The sequence below is a fragment of the Strix uralensis genome, chromosome 20 (assembly GCF_047716275.1).
Source record: "Strix uralensis isolate ZFMK-TIS-50842 chromosome 20, bStrUra1, whole genome shotgun sequence".
NCBI lineage: Eukaryota > Metazoa > Chordata > Aves > Strigiformes > Strigidae > Strix > Strix uralensis.
In genome coordinates, this window is record NC_133991.1 from 2,198,465 (window position 1) to 2,213,437 (window position 14,973).

General features: G+C 43.9%; 1 protein-coding gene across 7 annotated transcripts in view; it reads left to right on the forward strand.

The window, feature by feature from the left end:
- The window catches only part of LOC141952551 (S-adenosyl-L-methionine-dependent tRNA 4-demethylwyosine synthase TYW1-like), a 110,928-nt gene that overhangs the window by 34,719 nt on the left and 61,236 nt on the right, over positions 1-14,973 (forward strand). For all 7 annotated transcript variants that reach the window (XM_074890136.1, XM_074890139.1, XM_074890137.1 and 4 more), the window contains one exon: positions 9,780-9,889. In XM_074890136.1, the coding sequence (XP_074746237.1) occupies positions 9,780-9,889 (110 nt within the window). The remainder of the gene's footprint in view (positions 1-9,779; positions 9,890-14,973) is intronic.

Sequence of the window (14,973 nt, forward strand, 5' to 3'; positions counted from 1 at the left end):
GGCTGAAGAGGATCTGAGCGCTCCCCAGTGCCACCTTGCCTAGAGCTGTGTCCAGTGCAGCTGGGTCTTGGGCCCCAGCAAGTTCAGAGTAGCTGGGGACCAGTGGAAGGAGGAATCCGGGAGGCAGGAGACAGACACCTCTCCATCTACTGCCCTGCAGTTCCCACTGCTGCCCGTGCTGAGCACTGGGTCAAGCTTTGGTTCCCTCTGGAGATCACTGTCTGGGACTCCCTGTGGCTCTGCTCTGGAGAATATGGGCTGGCTCGTGTTGTGCAAAGCCACCAAGGTGCTAAGTGATATATCTTTGTTTTGAAATTGGACCATTTTTCTTATTTCAAGTACCTTCACCCCCACCAGTTCAGCTGTGTTCTCAATGAGTGAAAAGCGATGACTTAGTAGCTGTTGGCTTCCTAGAACAGTAGCTAATAAATGAGTTTCCATTTTAGTCAAGTGACCCCTTTTCTCAGAGGAATTACTTTGCTGTTAATTCTCTAAAGGAAATGAGCTTTGCCTGGATCTGAATTGTGAGCTGCTCTGGCACTGCTTACTCACCAAAATGCTGAGGCTTCTGAGGGAGGTTTTTGCTGGGCTGGGGGAGTGCAGGGTGGAATCAGTGAGAGAGACTGAGAGGCTCAGCAGAAATAAAAGCAGTGACGTGAAAGTGTAGTGAGTGGGAGGATGTGGGGGTTATTTGAGCTCTTTTGTCTTCTACCTTGCTAGCTAATTCATACCACGGGGGCTGTGCTTCCTCTGGGGGGCTGGCTGCCAATAACAGCCATTCCGTCCCTAAGTCGGGGTGTCCAACATCCCAATATTTCCAAAACCAGCTAAACTCCTCAGAGTACCACTTTCTGTCTTCCCTAGTCTTCAAGTTTTAATGATGCAAATGTTTAATGAGAATATTTAAATGACAGTATCAGTGCAAAAGGACTGCTGTATGTAATGTTGAAGGCGTTTTGAAGCTGTCTCCCATGTTAGTGTTAAGTATAAGTGTTAGACACTGGTCGTGCCGTTAAGTTTGCATTTGGGGGTCTATTTCAAAATATTAGTTAGTGCTCTTGATGGGCTTTCATCATATCCTGGCTTGAAAGGACCCAGCAAATGGCATGTTTAATGTGCAAGTTTTGCTGCTTTTCTTCAGAGCAATCTAATGACTGGGAAGAAAAATGTGCTGCTTGGTCTTTTTTTTTTCTTTCTCATGTATCAGCTGGCAGTGGTGCATATAATTCTGCAGTGGCGACTACTGGTAGGAAGAAGATTGCCATGTATATTAAATTATCCCTCTGTCCCTACACAAAAAGTACATCATAAACAGCAAATAGAAAGCAATAACATCATCAGAATGAGGCATTTTCTTCCAAGCATTGCATTACAGACCATTTAATACTGTTCCCCTTTGAAATGACCCAGCTCAGTATTTCTTAGCAGCAGCAGCCTGTGTCTGGAGTATGGGACTGAATCAGGGGAGTCAAACAAGTGTAAATTGAAAAGTGCAGTAATTGGGATAAATTGCCACGTGTGATACATTCCACGTGCCTCTAACTCATCATCCTGTACCTGTCATTTGTCAGTTTTAGGAGGAATCCTGGAAACAGTAGCCCTAATGATAATGAATGCTAGAATGCTTATTTTACTAATGGTAACAACCCGAATGCAAGGAAACAGCTTTCCAGGGGACTGTGCTGAAAAATGTTCTCATTTATTTACCTTCTGTGAGTGAAATGGGTTGTAGTTATATGATTCTTCTATATGGACTGCAGCTGTCTGTCTTTTCTTCTCAGACCTCTGTTGAGTTGGATGATGTAGGGCTTGGTTTGAGACTCGTCCCAGATGTAAACCAGAACTGCTGCTGAAAGAAGCTTTCTTCATTTTGGTTGCTTTTTCAGATCCTGTGCTTGGGCTGCTACGGCATTTGTGTGGCTGTGAGCTGTGCTGGTCAGGTTAATTTGGGGTAGAAAAAAGGGACTTCCGTACCCCCCTCTCCTCCCTACTGATTGCATGTCAGCACAGTTCACAAACCCTGCAGCCAGGGCTATTTATACACTTTTTATTTTAAACCCATCGTGCCTTGCAGAGTCTTAAATCACGTGAGACTAAATCTAGAATTGCAGGCACCGGTGGCTGGGTAGGATAAACATGTTACCTTCTTATTAGCAGTTACCATCTGTGCTGTTGGAGACGTATGAAGCAATAGTTTTGATCTACTGTTGACAAAATGTTTTTAATACAGGTTTTATGCCTTGCTGGTCTTGTCGTGCAGCTCTGCACACGAAGTTGCAGATAAGACCATTGTGATTCTTTTTTTCTTGATCTCTTCTTTCAGGATTTTGATATTTGTAGAGCCTGCCAATGTTTCCAACTGCATAACCACCACAGCTCTCCCAGGATCGCTGATGAAAAGGCCGAGGAGCCTGTTTGTGTTCTCTTCCTCACTTTGGCAAGAAATGCTGTAATTCAGTCGCTTTCCCTGGGAATTGGATGTCATTGTAGTTGGCTGGTTGTGACTGACACATTTTGGCCTTGAACCAGGAATCATGGGTGAAACCAGCATCCAAGCACTCAGAAAGTTAGGAGGTTTTTGTAACAGATGTAGCTTGACTCTGCACTCTCTTCTTCTCCTTGTCCCTGGAGGGTACAACCCTGGTAGATACCAAGCCTGCCAGTACCCTCTTACTGGTGTGACTGCTGGCTAGAGCTTCCCTGCCTCTCCCTGTCAGAGCTGCCTGAGAGTCTGGTGATGCAGGTTTATAATGTGGCAGCTTCTTTGGAGGACAGGAAAAGCAGATTGTTCATTTGTATGGTGTTCCCTTGCCAAGGCAGCAATCATGCTGTGTTGAACTCCTGAGGCTGTTGCATCAAGAGGGGGGCGGGGGGGGGAACCCTGCACCTTAATCATTGCAACACCCCAAAGTCATAATTCTCCCTACAAAAATAGTCTGTTGCTCTCCGTTATTGCTCTCAGCTGGTCTTGCTGTGTTTGTAGTATCTCTTTAGCTTAATTGTCTAAATGGAAATGTGCAAGTGACCAAATCTTTTAATCAATTAGAGCGATTGTGGGGACTGAGGCTTTCTGACACTGTATTGCGGCACAATCACCAGGCAAACCTGATTTGATTATGTTTTCTGGCTGAGTGTCTAAAGCCCAATCAATTATTGTGGAGAGATGGAACAGCTAAATAAGATTTAAATTAATAGGGTTTATTATTTTAGCATCTGAGGAGGCAAATCAGAGTGAAATATCCTGTAAAGCAATTGGTTCATATTTCTTCTTCTGTAACTTTACGATGTTTATACCTGTACTTGAAGGCTTCAGCTTTATCTTGTACAGTAGACAACAGCTGAAGTTCTGTTCAGATATCTAAATAAATTTCTGGCCAAAAGCCAGTGATCACAGTAAATCCTGCAATATTAAGAGATTAAAAAGTAATAATATCTCATAAGAGAGCTACTTAATAAGGTCATTAAAAAATTAAGAAGAAACTAAAAACATCAGATTAAAACAGAAGCTTCCTCTCATTAAGTAACTTAACTCCAGAGGCTAAATTGTTCAGGAAAATGTGAAATACTATGATATCAAAGGAGTTGACACTGCAGGTTTGTAAAACTTGGCACCTGAGCCTGAAAGCTCAGAGTTTCCTTGCATCTCCAGCCACCAGTCCTTGTTCTGCTAATACTCTCTTCTCCCAGTGTTTAAATTTATTTTTTTGTTTACAGAATTAATATGTTGTGACCCAAGGTTCATTGTTTCATTCAGATTTGATTCTTCACTGGTTTGTTGACCTTTGGGCCTGTCTGTCTTCCAGGAGCTCTTGAAATAACCATATAAATGGGGTGGGGGACAGGACATCATAGGATATATCTAGTTCGTGCCCCTGTCAATGGTAAAAAATGTCTCAGTGCCTTTATGTGCTGCTCTGCCAGCACTGTAATAATTTGAGACGTTTCTAGGAGAAACTGTTAATGTGGTCCATCGGGTGAGAGGAGAGCAGACCCTGGTGGCTGTCTTGTCTGGGTGTGTATGTGCCAGCTCGCAGGAGCGTTGGCACTTTGAGGTGCTGGCAGTGCTGTTGGGGCTTGATGTTTGTGCAGGGTGGGGTTATATCAGCTGCTCAGACTGTGCAAAGGGGGTGCTGCTCAAGGTGGCTCTCAGAATTACACTGTTTTGCCAAATCGGGCACAGAAGCGTAGGGGTGAGGTCACTGTAAGTGCACATAGTCCCCGAAGTGGTATCTGCCATGTGAGGATTCCCAGTTCACACTGTGCAGTGGGCAGTATTTTCACTCCTGTTCTACAAAAAGGTTATGATAGGAAGAAAAAGTACCCTGCCAGCAACTTACTGGGATTGAAACCTATGCTTTTCATCTTACAGCAGTGTGCATTTTCCTGGTCTTGGACTTACTGAAGGCTTTTGTAGCTGTCATTATTAGTTTACATGTTTATGGCATCAGTAGTGAATATAAGCAGATTATTGGCTGTGAAAGGCTCATGTGTGTCTTGATAGTTACTGCAGGTGGTCAGTGACTTGGTACCCAGTTACAGTAATCAGTAACGTGATGGAGTGATTATGGGCTCTGAAAGCGAACTTGTACATCTTGACATTCAGGTTAGTTTTGAAATAGTCTTTGAGACTGTGCTGAGCGTGGTTCTGCTGGGGAGGAATGCAATACGTTGACGCAAGCACAGGACAGATTTCTGGGAGGTGCTCAGCATTGCCTGCCTTTCTAGAAACTGTGCCCTTAGAGTTGGGATGTAGTTTTTCAGCATGGGGCATCTTCCATCCTTAAGATTTCAGACGTGTGAGTTAGGAAAGAATCATAGAATCGTTTAGGTTGGAAAAGACCTTTAAGATCATCAGGTCCAACCATAAACCTAACACTGCCAAGCCCACCGCTAAACCATGTCCCTAAGCACCACATCTACACGTCTTTTAAATACCTCCAGGGATGGTGACTCCACCACTTCCTTGGACACCCTGTTCCAGCGATGGACAACCCTTTTGGTGAAGAAATGTTTCCTAATATCTAATCTAAACCTCCCCTGGTACAACTTGAGGCTGTTTCCTCTTGCCCTGTCACTTTTTACCTGGGAAAAGGGACTGACACTCACCTCGCTACAACCTCCTTTCAGGGAGTTGTAGAGGGTGATGAGGTCTCCCCTCAGCCTCCTTTTCTCCAGGTTAACCCTCCCCAGTTCCCTCAGCTGCTCCTCATAAGACTTGTGCTGCAGACCCTTCACCAGCCTTATTGCTCTCCCTGGACATGCTCCAGCACCTCCATGTCTTTCTTGTAGTGAGGGGCCCAAAACTAAACCCAGTATTCGAGGTGTGGCCTCACCAGAAGTGGGTTCTTCTAAAAATCTTCTGAAGTTCAGTTGTCTCTCAGTTCAGAGGAACTGGAAAAACCAACCTGGACTGAAGTCCTCGCTATGGGTACTGTCATGAGTTGCTGCCAGTGTTGTAATATGACCAAGTAATCTTACAAGGAGAAGACTAAACTTATTTTGATGGAGCAGCTGATGTGAAAAACCTTAGGAAGTTAGTGAGGGTCCAGCTGCAGTGCATTCCTAGTGAAAATACAGAAGTTATTGGTTGATTTGTTTCATCTAAAATTCATCAATTCATTTTGGGCTTTTTCACCTGTTTCTGAAAAATATTTTTCTTTAAGTTGATTTTAAAATATGAAAGAAGTCCAAATTTTCTTTTGAAAATACTGAGTATTTTGTAATTTTTAGAATGAGAATTTTCTTTATGTTCAGATACCCAAACATTTGACTTCAACCTTATTTCCCCAATTTTTTCTTCTCTAAAATTGTTTAAATTTGTCAGCATTTAGGAATAATTCCGTGCCTTTTGAAAAGCTTTTTTCCTTTTCCTGAGTTTATTCATAATAAACCATTATTTTTTTCATTTCTACAGCTAACAAAAGATTGCTTAGAGCAACATGAGAAATAATTGTCTGTTATTTAACAGGAAATTTCTATAGAGACATTGTGTTCCTCAGACAGCAGTCTAGATAGGGATTTTTAAGCTGTTTTTCCTATCAAAACTTCTATAAGAATATTGGGTAAGATAGTGTCAAAAGTTCAGCCTCTTCTCCTTTCCCTTTGCCTACAAGGACCAGTGGTGGTCTTGGCGTGAGACGTTCTCAGGAGGTTCATGTTGGCTGTTACCCATCCCAGTGCTGTGTTCTGGGGCTCTCAAACGCCTTTTTAATCCAGTATGTCCTGAGGAACTGGAAGTTAAGAGGGGCTGGGATAGAAATCTTTGCCTCCTGCTAAAGTGGGCATTGCATTTTGGTGTGTTTTGAATCTTTTACATGCATCTCACCAACTTTCAGCTTATTGCTAGTGACTCTGATACTGTCCACCAATTCATCCAACATGCTCTAGGGTGAGCTTAACCATCCTAGTGAAGACACTTCATTCAGTTTAGATATATCTAACCTGTCCTCTTCCTGTCCAGTCTGGGCTCTTCCCATTGCTGTCAGGAGAAAGCAGAAGAAAAGGTGCCAACAGTTTTCTTGTTGTCACAGGGAAACATTCAACATTGTTTGATTGTGCGTTGGACAAGTTTTTTTTCTTGGTCTTCCTCTTTCTCCTCACATCATTATAGGGAAAGTTGTTCTTGTTATTCCTTTTGTATGTCCTTTGCTAGTTGTATCTGATTTTTTTGCCTTGACCTTTGTGATTATGACCCTGTGTTCTTGTGCTTTTCCTCTTATTTTCAGCTGGAGGACTGCAAGGTTGCAGAAGAGCCTGTGATTCTGCCAGATTGGTTTCTTGTTACTCTTCATATCTTTGCTTTTTATTGCTGCAGTTTGCACTTCTGCCTTAATAGGGTTTTAAAAGCTGCCAGTTCTCCTGAACTCTTTTGCCCTTAAACTCTTCTCCTCTGGGATCTCACCCGCTGGTTCTCAGGGTTCACTGAAGTCTGCTTTTTGAACTCTCCTGTTTGTATTCCGCTCTTTCTCTCCTGTCCCTTCCTGGGAACCATGTGCTCTGTCCTTTCATGGTCACTGCCGCCAGCATTTCCTCACCTCCATGTTCCCCACCAGGTATCAACATCAATCAGTTGATCGCTGGAGTAAATGATACTTCATGCCTGTACTGCAGTTCCCCTTAAAGTTTCTCGAAAGACTTCATAACACTAAGCATTGCTCACAGAAGAGAGTGACCATTTGAAGAGGGTATAAAGCAACAGCTGATTTATTAAAAAAATACAGAAGTGATCATGGAGGGGGATGCACTGCCCCACTGAAGCATACACCTTCCCAGAGGTCTGACTGCCAAGGACTCTTTGGTAGGGCTGGCAAATAGTACTGGTAGATCAAAGGTCTGATGAGAATGCAAATGAGGCTGGATTGGAGGCAGTCTTGTTAGCCAGGGAGAGCAGGAGCGAGCTGGGAGCTCCCCATCATGTTCCCTGCAGTCTTGCATTGCTCTGTGGTGGTGGGGTGCTGTGGCAGTGATGGCTTGTCTCTGCAGCATCAAATCAAACCTGTTTCACAGCTGGAATCTCTAATAAAATAAGTTTCCTGGTATGTGTTGTTTTGGGTGAGACTTTTTTGTGCTTGTGTTATTTTGGGAAGGAATACTATGCACAATTACCTGCTCAAGACTTCAGTAGCTGGTGAGGCAGATGATGCAGAGGGTCACAGAGCCTGCAGGGGAACGGGAAGGTGACAGTGAAATTCTGTCTGCCAGGGACTCTGAAACAATCTCAGCAGCCGCAAGACATTATTTTTTTTTTTTTTCCCCCCTATTAGAAGAGAAACTGGTTTTTGCCAAATAAGCTGCTTTGTAGACATGACATGGTATGTTTATTAAACAGTTAGAATGTGTTAAAAATTCAAGGGCTGTTAGAAACTAATAGCTGTCCAGCGTGCTTCAAGAGCCTATTGATTTTCTGCCAACTTACCCTATTAAATATACAAGGTCCAAGTCATGTAGTTAAACATGTAAGAGTTTTATAAATGCCTTCTGTAGTTGGCATTCAGAAAACTTTCCATGTTGGAAGACAAAAAAAGGGAAATTCAAAAAGCAGAGCTGTTTTAGCTTAAAGGATCTTTGAGGTGGTGAAATAGTTTGAGAGCAGCATTTGAATCTTTGCTCTTGAAGTGGATGAAGAAATGTTTGGGCCATAGGGTCAAAACTGATGCCGGGTCTGGAATGTGTGTGTTTTAGCACTGTCAGAGTGTGGAGCTGCAGGTCTTTGTCACTTGGAGAAGTCAGTGGGAGTCTTTTCATTGTCTTCAGTAAACACTGGACCAGCCACTTCATTCTGAGAAAGTGCTTCCCTCTCTTTTCTCCTTTAGTTAAATGCTGGGCATCGTGTCCTAGTGCCTGTGTAGCTGGAAGGCTGAATATGGCAGGTAACCTCACAGTCATCTCTGTGGCTGACTTCCAGGGATGATGGAGAGTGGTCGAAGGAAGAGATCAGCTGGTCAGAAAACAGAGTTTCAGGAATATATATTGCTTGATCTTGTTTTAGTGTCCAGAGCTAAGACAGTGCAGAATATGCTGCTCTTCTGATAATAAATTATTCTGAGTTGCAGTAGAATTGGTAGGGGAAAAGTGGAGGAACTTTGGTAGCATATTTTGAAAAAAAAGCTGGAGAAGATGGAGAGAGAACAAGGAGGTGAAAGCATGGAAATTTGTTGACTTTTCTTAGGATGATACTTAAACACTGAATTATCCCTGTTCAATACCAGGCTAAGTGCAGCAAGGTTAGGGGGAAATTCCTCTCACCAGGGAGAGGTCTGTGCCCTTGTACAGGCTCTCTCTAGGTTGTGTTTGTCCAGGTGTGAGCACGATGGATACCACACCAGTTGCTTGTAACAGTTGATTTGCTGGTCAGGATGCATTTTTTTTCCAGATGATTTACAATGGCTTTGTAACATCCTCTCATGCTAAAGCAATAGGGAATGGGGAGAAACTCCATATATCTTCCAGGTGCTTGGGTGGATTTGCCTTGGGTAGGCTTTTTTCAAAGGAAAAATATGAGTACAGTGGTCCTTTCTGGGCAGGCAGGGTTGGCTTCCTAACCCAATGTGACACAAGCTGTCCCTCAGATGGAAGATCAGTGTTTTTTATCCTGTGATCTGCTTGGCTCAGAAATTAACATTTTAATTTTATTTTTTGCATTTTGGCTTTAGTAACGGGGTAGCTAGCAGATCTCAGAAGTGATGAGAAGCCCCTAGTTTGTGAATCTGGGAGATTAACCAAATCTACCAGCAGTGCATCTCCAGCATACTGCAGACTTCCTAGTCTCTTCATACAGTTTGAAGTAGTCTGCCCTCATCTGTCCTGTTACTAGAGCATTACATAAAGATTGGGTTAAAAACAAATCCTGTCCTCCTCAGGGTGGCAGTTGGTACCTTGGCAATGGAACTAGAAGTGACTTAGGGCCTTCCTTTTCTAGTGCTTTGCATGGCTGTGGTCAGAAGAGGAGATAGAATCAGTTTTCCTTTCTTTACAGAGGTTTTTCTTGCTGCAGAGCATCATTTTAGCTTAGAAACCTTTTACCTGTGATTCAAAACAGGTATGTTAAGTTTATATTAAACTGCAAGGTCCATGCTTTCTTCTGGGAGACCAGAGCCTGGAAGGAGAGAGGTATGAGAACAGTGTTCCAAGATGACATCTGAAAGTTGTCAGAAGCAGGATATAGCTGAGAACTTCTTGCTTTTAATATTATTAAACAATGCCAAAGTCCCCAGGGCGACAGGTGGTTTCTTCCATGTATGTTACAAATGACAGTGAATAACTGTCTCTCTTTCCTTCAGACATCATACAAATCCAGTGGGCACAGAGTGGCGATGGAAGATGGACCAACCTGAAATGATCTTGCAGGAGGCTATTGAGAACCATCAGAATATGATCAAGCAGTTCAAAGGTAACTTCTCCCACTTCTTCCCCATTAACGATGCTTTTGGAAGATAACCAGCAGTAGCTTCTTCAAAGCATAGGTGAAAACATTCTGGTCATCTGAAATGCTGGAAGGAGGCATGAAATTTATATCAGAAAGATGGGTAAGTGAGAAGAAACTTTTGTGGCACACTTACTGTTTTCTGAGATGTTCTACCTTGGTTTTGACATTAGCACATGAGTCAGCCGTTGGGTATCTGCTGCCTTGAGGGAGTAGCATGAAGTTGCCTCTTGTGCATCTTTTTACTTGTCACATCCTTTTCCTTGGTGCACGTGGAGGGTTCTGCAGTGGTTAAAGCTGGCCTGAATGATGAGGAATCTTGATTCTTATGTAAAAGTGAGGGCAGGTGGAAGGCAAAAGGAATCAGCCTCTAACCTGATAAGAAATACATTGCCCAGCCTTAATCCCCTGGGAGCTTTTCTGTTAGCTCTGAAGTGCCTAGATTGCATATTTCTCGTTGAGTGAGCACTAGCATTCAGGGTATTACTGCTTTCAGGAATTATTCAGTACATCTGTTTGTGACTGAAGCTGCAGTTACACAGCACCTCTGAAAAGTACTGTATTTTACTTCCCATAGGAACTCCTTGTACTTGTGAGTTATTCATTATGTATCTATATCTGTGGATGGTTGGGGTTTTTTCTTTTTTTTTTTCAAGTGTGATAAACTCGGTTACTCTGCCAAGGTCAGCTTTGTGTGCTGGGAGGGCTGGCCAGCTTGGCAGGACAGGTCTAGGACTCTGCTCTTCCTAACTGACAGCCGAGGCTGTGTGAGCAGCAGAAATGGAATGAAGCATCCATAAAATGTGCAAGATGAGCCTCAGTCTTGGCTGTCATTTTGGGAACCCGTTTGTTTATGTTGGCTGTGCACAGAGAGAACCCAATGGATTAAAAATATGACAAGCAAAAAAACCTTCTGTCAGCTGAGCAGAGCTGCTCCATCTCATTCACTGGAGTTACATAATAGGCGGAAAAATAACTCAAGTTAGGGCCTCATGAGCTTCATTTTCATCAAGCGACTGGTTTGAATCATCTTGCTCTCTCAGACCAGCAGCTCCAGGGAAGCCAGTTCCCTGGGAGCTCCTGCGCTGAACTGGATAGGGAGCAGCCAGAGTAGCCAGACCTGGTGGACTGGATCACAGCTCTAGAGCTCATCCAGGGGAAAGCAGTGAAGGTGCTGTAGTGGGATAGGGAAAAAATGATGTTAATTCAGTAGGGGAGGCTTTCCTTGGGGAAGAGGTAGTGAGATGAGAGGAGTCAGTGGAGGAGGCAGTTGGTGTCACTAGTGCATCCTCCTTTAGACTAAGCAAAGCACAGCTGCCCGTGCTCGAGGCAGGGCAGTCTGTAAGGAGGTGCAGCTCTCATTCCCTAGCCTCAGTGTTTCTTTTGCACCGCAGCCGTGCGGGGAGAGTGCTGAGTTAAGGCAGGGTGCCTGCAGCAGTGCTGCCTGACAGGCTGGGCCAGAGCTGCGGCAGGGTTTCAGGGCTGGCTGTTAACTCAGCTGGTGGGATGCAGTGCCAGCACAGCAGGAGTTCGGGTACAGGTGGTTTGCATGAGTGAGGAGCAGGTAGGATGTCAGATTTTGGCTGGAAGGCTGGAACAACCGTAGCAGACTTACAGCTGTAAACAAGAGTATCTTTAACACTTAAGGCACTGAGCACTTTTCAGACTCTTCTGGATAGCCAGGCTCTTCGATGAGATGAAATGTGGCTGGGCGTGCTGAAAGGTTTATGATCAATAGCTTGAGGACAGTTTGGTGGCTGATAAGAAGCAGGGCACTTCAGGGGTCGATCTGGGAACCTATGTTGTACAACATCTGCATCGACAGGTGATGAATACACCCTTGTCAACTTTGCAGGCAATCCTAATTTAGGGAGGGTGGCAGGCACACTCAGTGGCACAGCTTTACTTCAGAGGGACCTTGAGAAATGTGATTGTTGGGCCAACAGATGCATGTGGAGTTTGGCAAGAAGTGGAAGCTTCTGTATGAGTGTTATAAGCCCATGTCAGTCCATGCTGGGAGACCCACTGCCATGGTAGAACAAGGGACAACAGACTTGAGTTTCTGTTTGGGAAGTTTGAGTTAAACATCAAAATAAGCTTCTTCAGCCAAGGTGGTGCCTAGAGAGATGGGGGACCTTCCAACTTGGAGCTTTCAAGTCTTCTTAAGTAAAGCCATTATCACCCTGGCCCAGTGTTGGCAATTGTCCTCTCTGAGCAGGAGGCTGGACTAGAGACCTGCTGGAGCCCTTCCTAACCAGTAGGTCTGTGACTTTTTTTGTTATGCTTGTTAAAATTTAAAGTCTTGAACAATAACAACCTCTCTTCCCTGTTGAGGCAGGACTTGGCTGAAAACAGTCATTTACACTTGTTTAGGAAGAAGCTACATGTTGTTTAAAGTGATGACTAGATTTGCATGCAGTTGCTGATGGAGTGTCGAGGGGATACTTGTGAAGGCAGGAGTTGCCCTCGAGCTGTGCCGTAGTGGTGCAGTGTGATGGAAGTGTTGCCCCTGTATAGCAGAAGTGTGTGGTGTTTGCACTAAAAAAAGGTGAAAAGGAAAAGTTATTTTGCAGATGGTCGAAAGCCCTACCTTCTCCTGAAAGCTAAGTGCAGGGATCTGTTTAAACCCAACTTCAGACTAAGGAATAACCCTCCTCTTTCCTTACCACCCCCTGGTGTCCTCCCAAAAAGGGTTGGGGAGAGGGAAAGGTTATAGATGGACTTGGCAGCATTTGAAAATATTCCCAAAGTGCCGAGAGGCCTGTAAGGACATCCCCGTTCTCTCTTTCTGGAGCTTATTTTCCATTAATCAGATCTGTAAATATTCCTTGAAACTTGCATGTACATCCTCAGCACAGTTACCCTTGACCTGGAACTGTGAAAGGAGAAAGACCGAAAAAACAAAACCAACTCTGGACTAGAGCTGTGCTGCAAAGTGGGAAGAAAAGATGTTTTACTTTTTCAGAGTGATAGATGGCAACGTGCATCCTGTCTTGGGAGCCTGAAAGCAAAAGGTTTATTAAGGAGAAGAAAAATCAGTAAGAAAAGCTCAGTAGCTCACTGTTACATTTTGTGAATTTTACATTGTCGCTTCCCTAAGGTGCATGTGAAAATATTGTTAGAGTCGAATCAGTGAAAGCAAAGTTGAGTTGAAACACTGTGTGGTAAACTGAAGCCAGGGAGAGTTAAAAGATGTGCAGTGTCTTGCTGGATGAAAGCCCCCTGCATGGCAGAGCTGTCCTCTGTCGGGGTTGGAAGTGCCTCAGGCAGAAAACATGACTGTCTACTTCCAGCAAACTTAGCAGCACTCCACAAATAGTAGGTCGGATTTTATTATGATTGGTTTTAAACTAAAAAACCCCCAAACACTAAAACCCCACAAACCACCCCGAGGTTTGAGCAGTGCGGTGGCCACAGGGACTCCAGAGGAGTTTCCACGTGCAGCACACACGTCTGCGGAGGTGTTTGAACACTGACCCCTGATGTAGAGCAGACCAGACTATTCAGGCTACTGGAGAAGAAAAGCGTGAGGAAAATGGCTTGGCTAGAGAGCCCTTGAGGCTAAATACCCAAAGCTATTTGAATAAATCAGTGCTCTTTCTATACCAGTACCACATTCGGGTACACACATACAGACACCTCTGTGTGCCAAAGGAAATGGTGAGCTGCTCTGATACTTTATTAATTCCATGCATTGTAGTAAAAAGGAGATCATCTTTGAAGGAATAGAAGGATTCTTGGGGATCCTCTATCCTATAGGATATCCTAAAGGATAACCCTATATCTTGTAAGAGTTCCTATGCATGCTTTTAGAGATGATGATATGTCATCTTCTTTTCTGTTGTTGCTGTAGGGTGTTTTGGAAGACCATAGCCATTAATGTCACATAATTCTCTTTTAGAGTAACTGATGGAGAGACATCTTACTGATGGGGAGCGAAGGTGGGAAGGTGTGAAGTAGCTTGATGGATACATTTTCTAGGTAGTGGCTAGTAAATCTCTGTGCCCTTATGAAGGGCACACACAGAATGGAGACATAATTCAAAACTAGGAGAGCGGGAGTTTCTGATAATACAGCCCTGGTTCAACCTGGGGAGAAATAAAAAAAACCCCAAACAACCTACCACATCCCAAATGCATGATCCGAACTAGGAAATCTGAAGACTACTTATGTGTCTTGCTGTAAGAGTGGATAGAACAAGTTCCTTGTCTCCCCAGTCACTGAGGGATTTGTGATGACTGGTGTACAGGTGCTTGCAGAGGGGTACCCAGAGTCAACAACCAGCCTCTCTAGGGTGATGTTTTTCTAGGCCAGATGATGCTTTTCTTTCCTGAATTTAAGTGCACCAGTAGAAGGGCAGCTGGAATCAGCTTTTCAAAGAAGATGTGCTGGTCAGAGGAGGCTTGGCTGCATGCTCTGCTGAGATCTGAGCTCGGCAGGAGCTGAAAGCTGTATGCCACTGCCTCTTGCTTCTCAAGTTCCTATGGCTCTAAGCTCCTGCACCTGTGTTGGACCTGCTGCAGGCCATACAAAATCTGCCCAGGCTCTGACTTTGCTGGAGTTCACTGGCTGAAGCCAGAAGGAGGCTCATCCACAGGAGCAGAGGCTGAGTGCTGTGGTGGTATGGCAGCCAAAAGTGCAGGAGAGTTCATGCGCTCCCTGAATACACACTAATCCTGTTTAGTTTATCCCTGTCTAGCTCGTGATTTATACGGTCAAATGACTGCATACAAAACCTCTACCCTCCTGTGGAGGTGTTTACTATATGCCAGATTTGCTGTAAACTATTCTGAGAAAGTTACTCTCAAACTTTACATGATGTTAGAATTTTTTTCTGTCTGCTTATAAAGCTGGCACAGTAATTATCGTAGTCCAATTGCAAGATACTGAGAGAGAGAAATTAATTAATTCCAAAAATTACTTCCAGTAGCTTTAGGAATATGGAAGTTAGTCCTTTAATCTCAGTGTGTGGTTGAGATGCTTCTTTCTTTTCAAATAAAGTTCTCATTTAGTACTGTCAAGATTCTGTGGAATAACCATTAGTCCTGTCA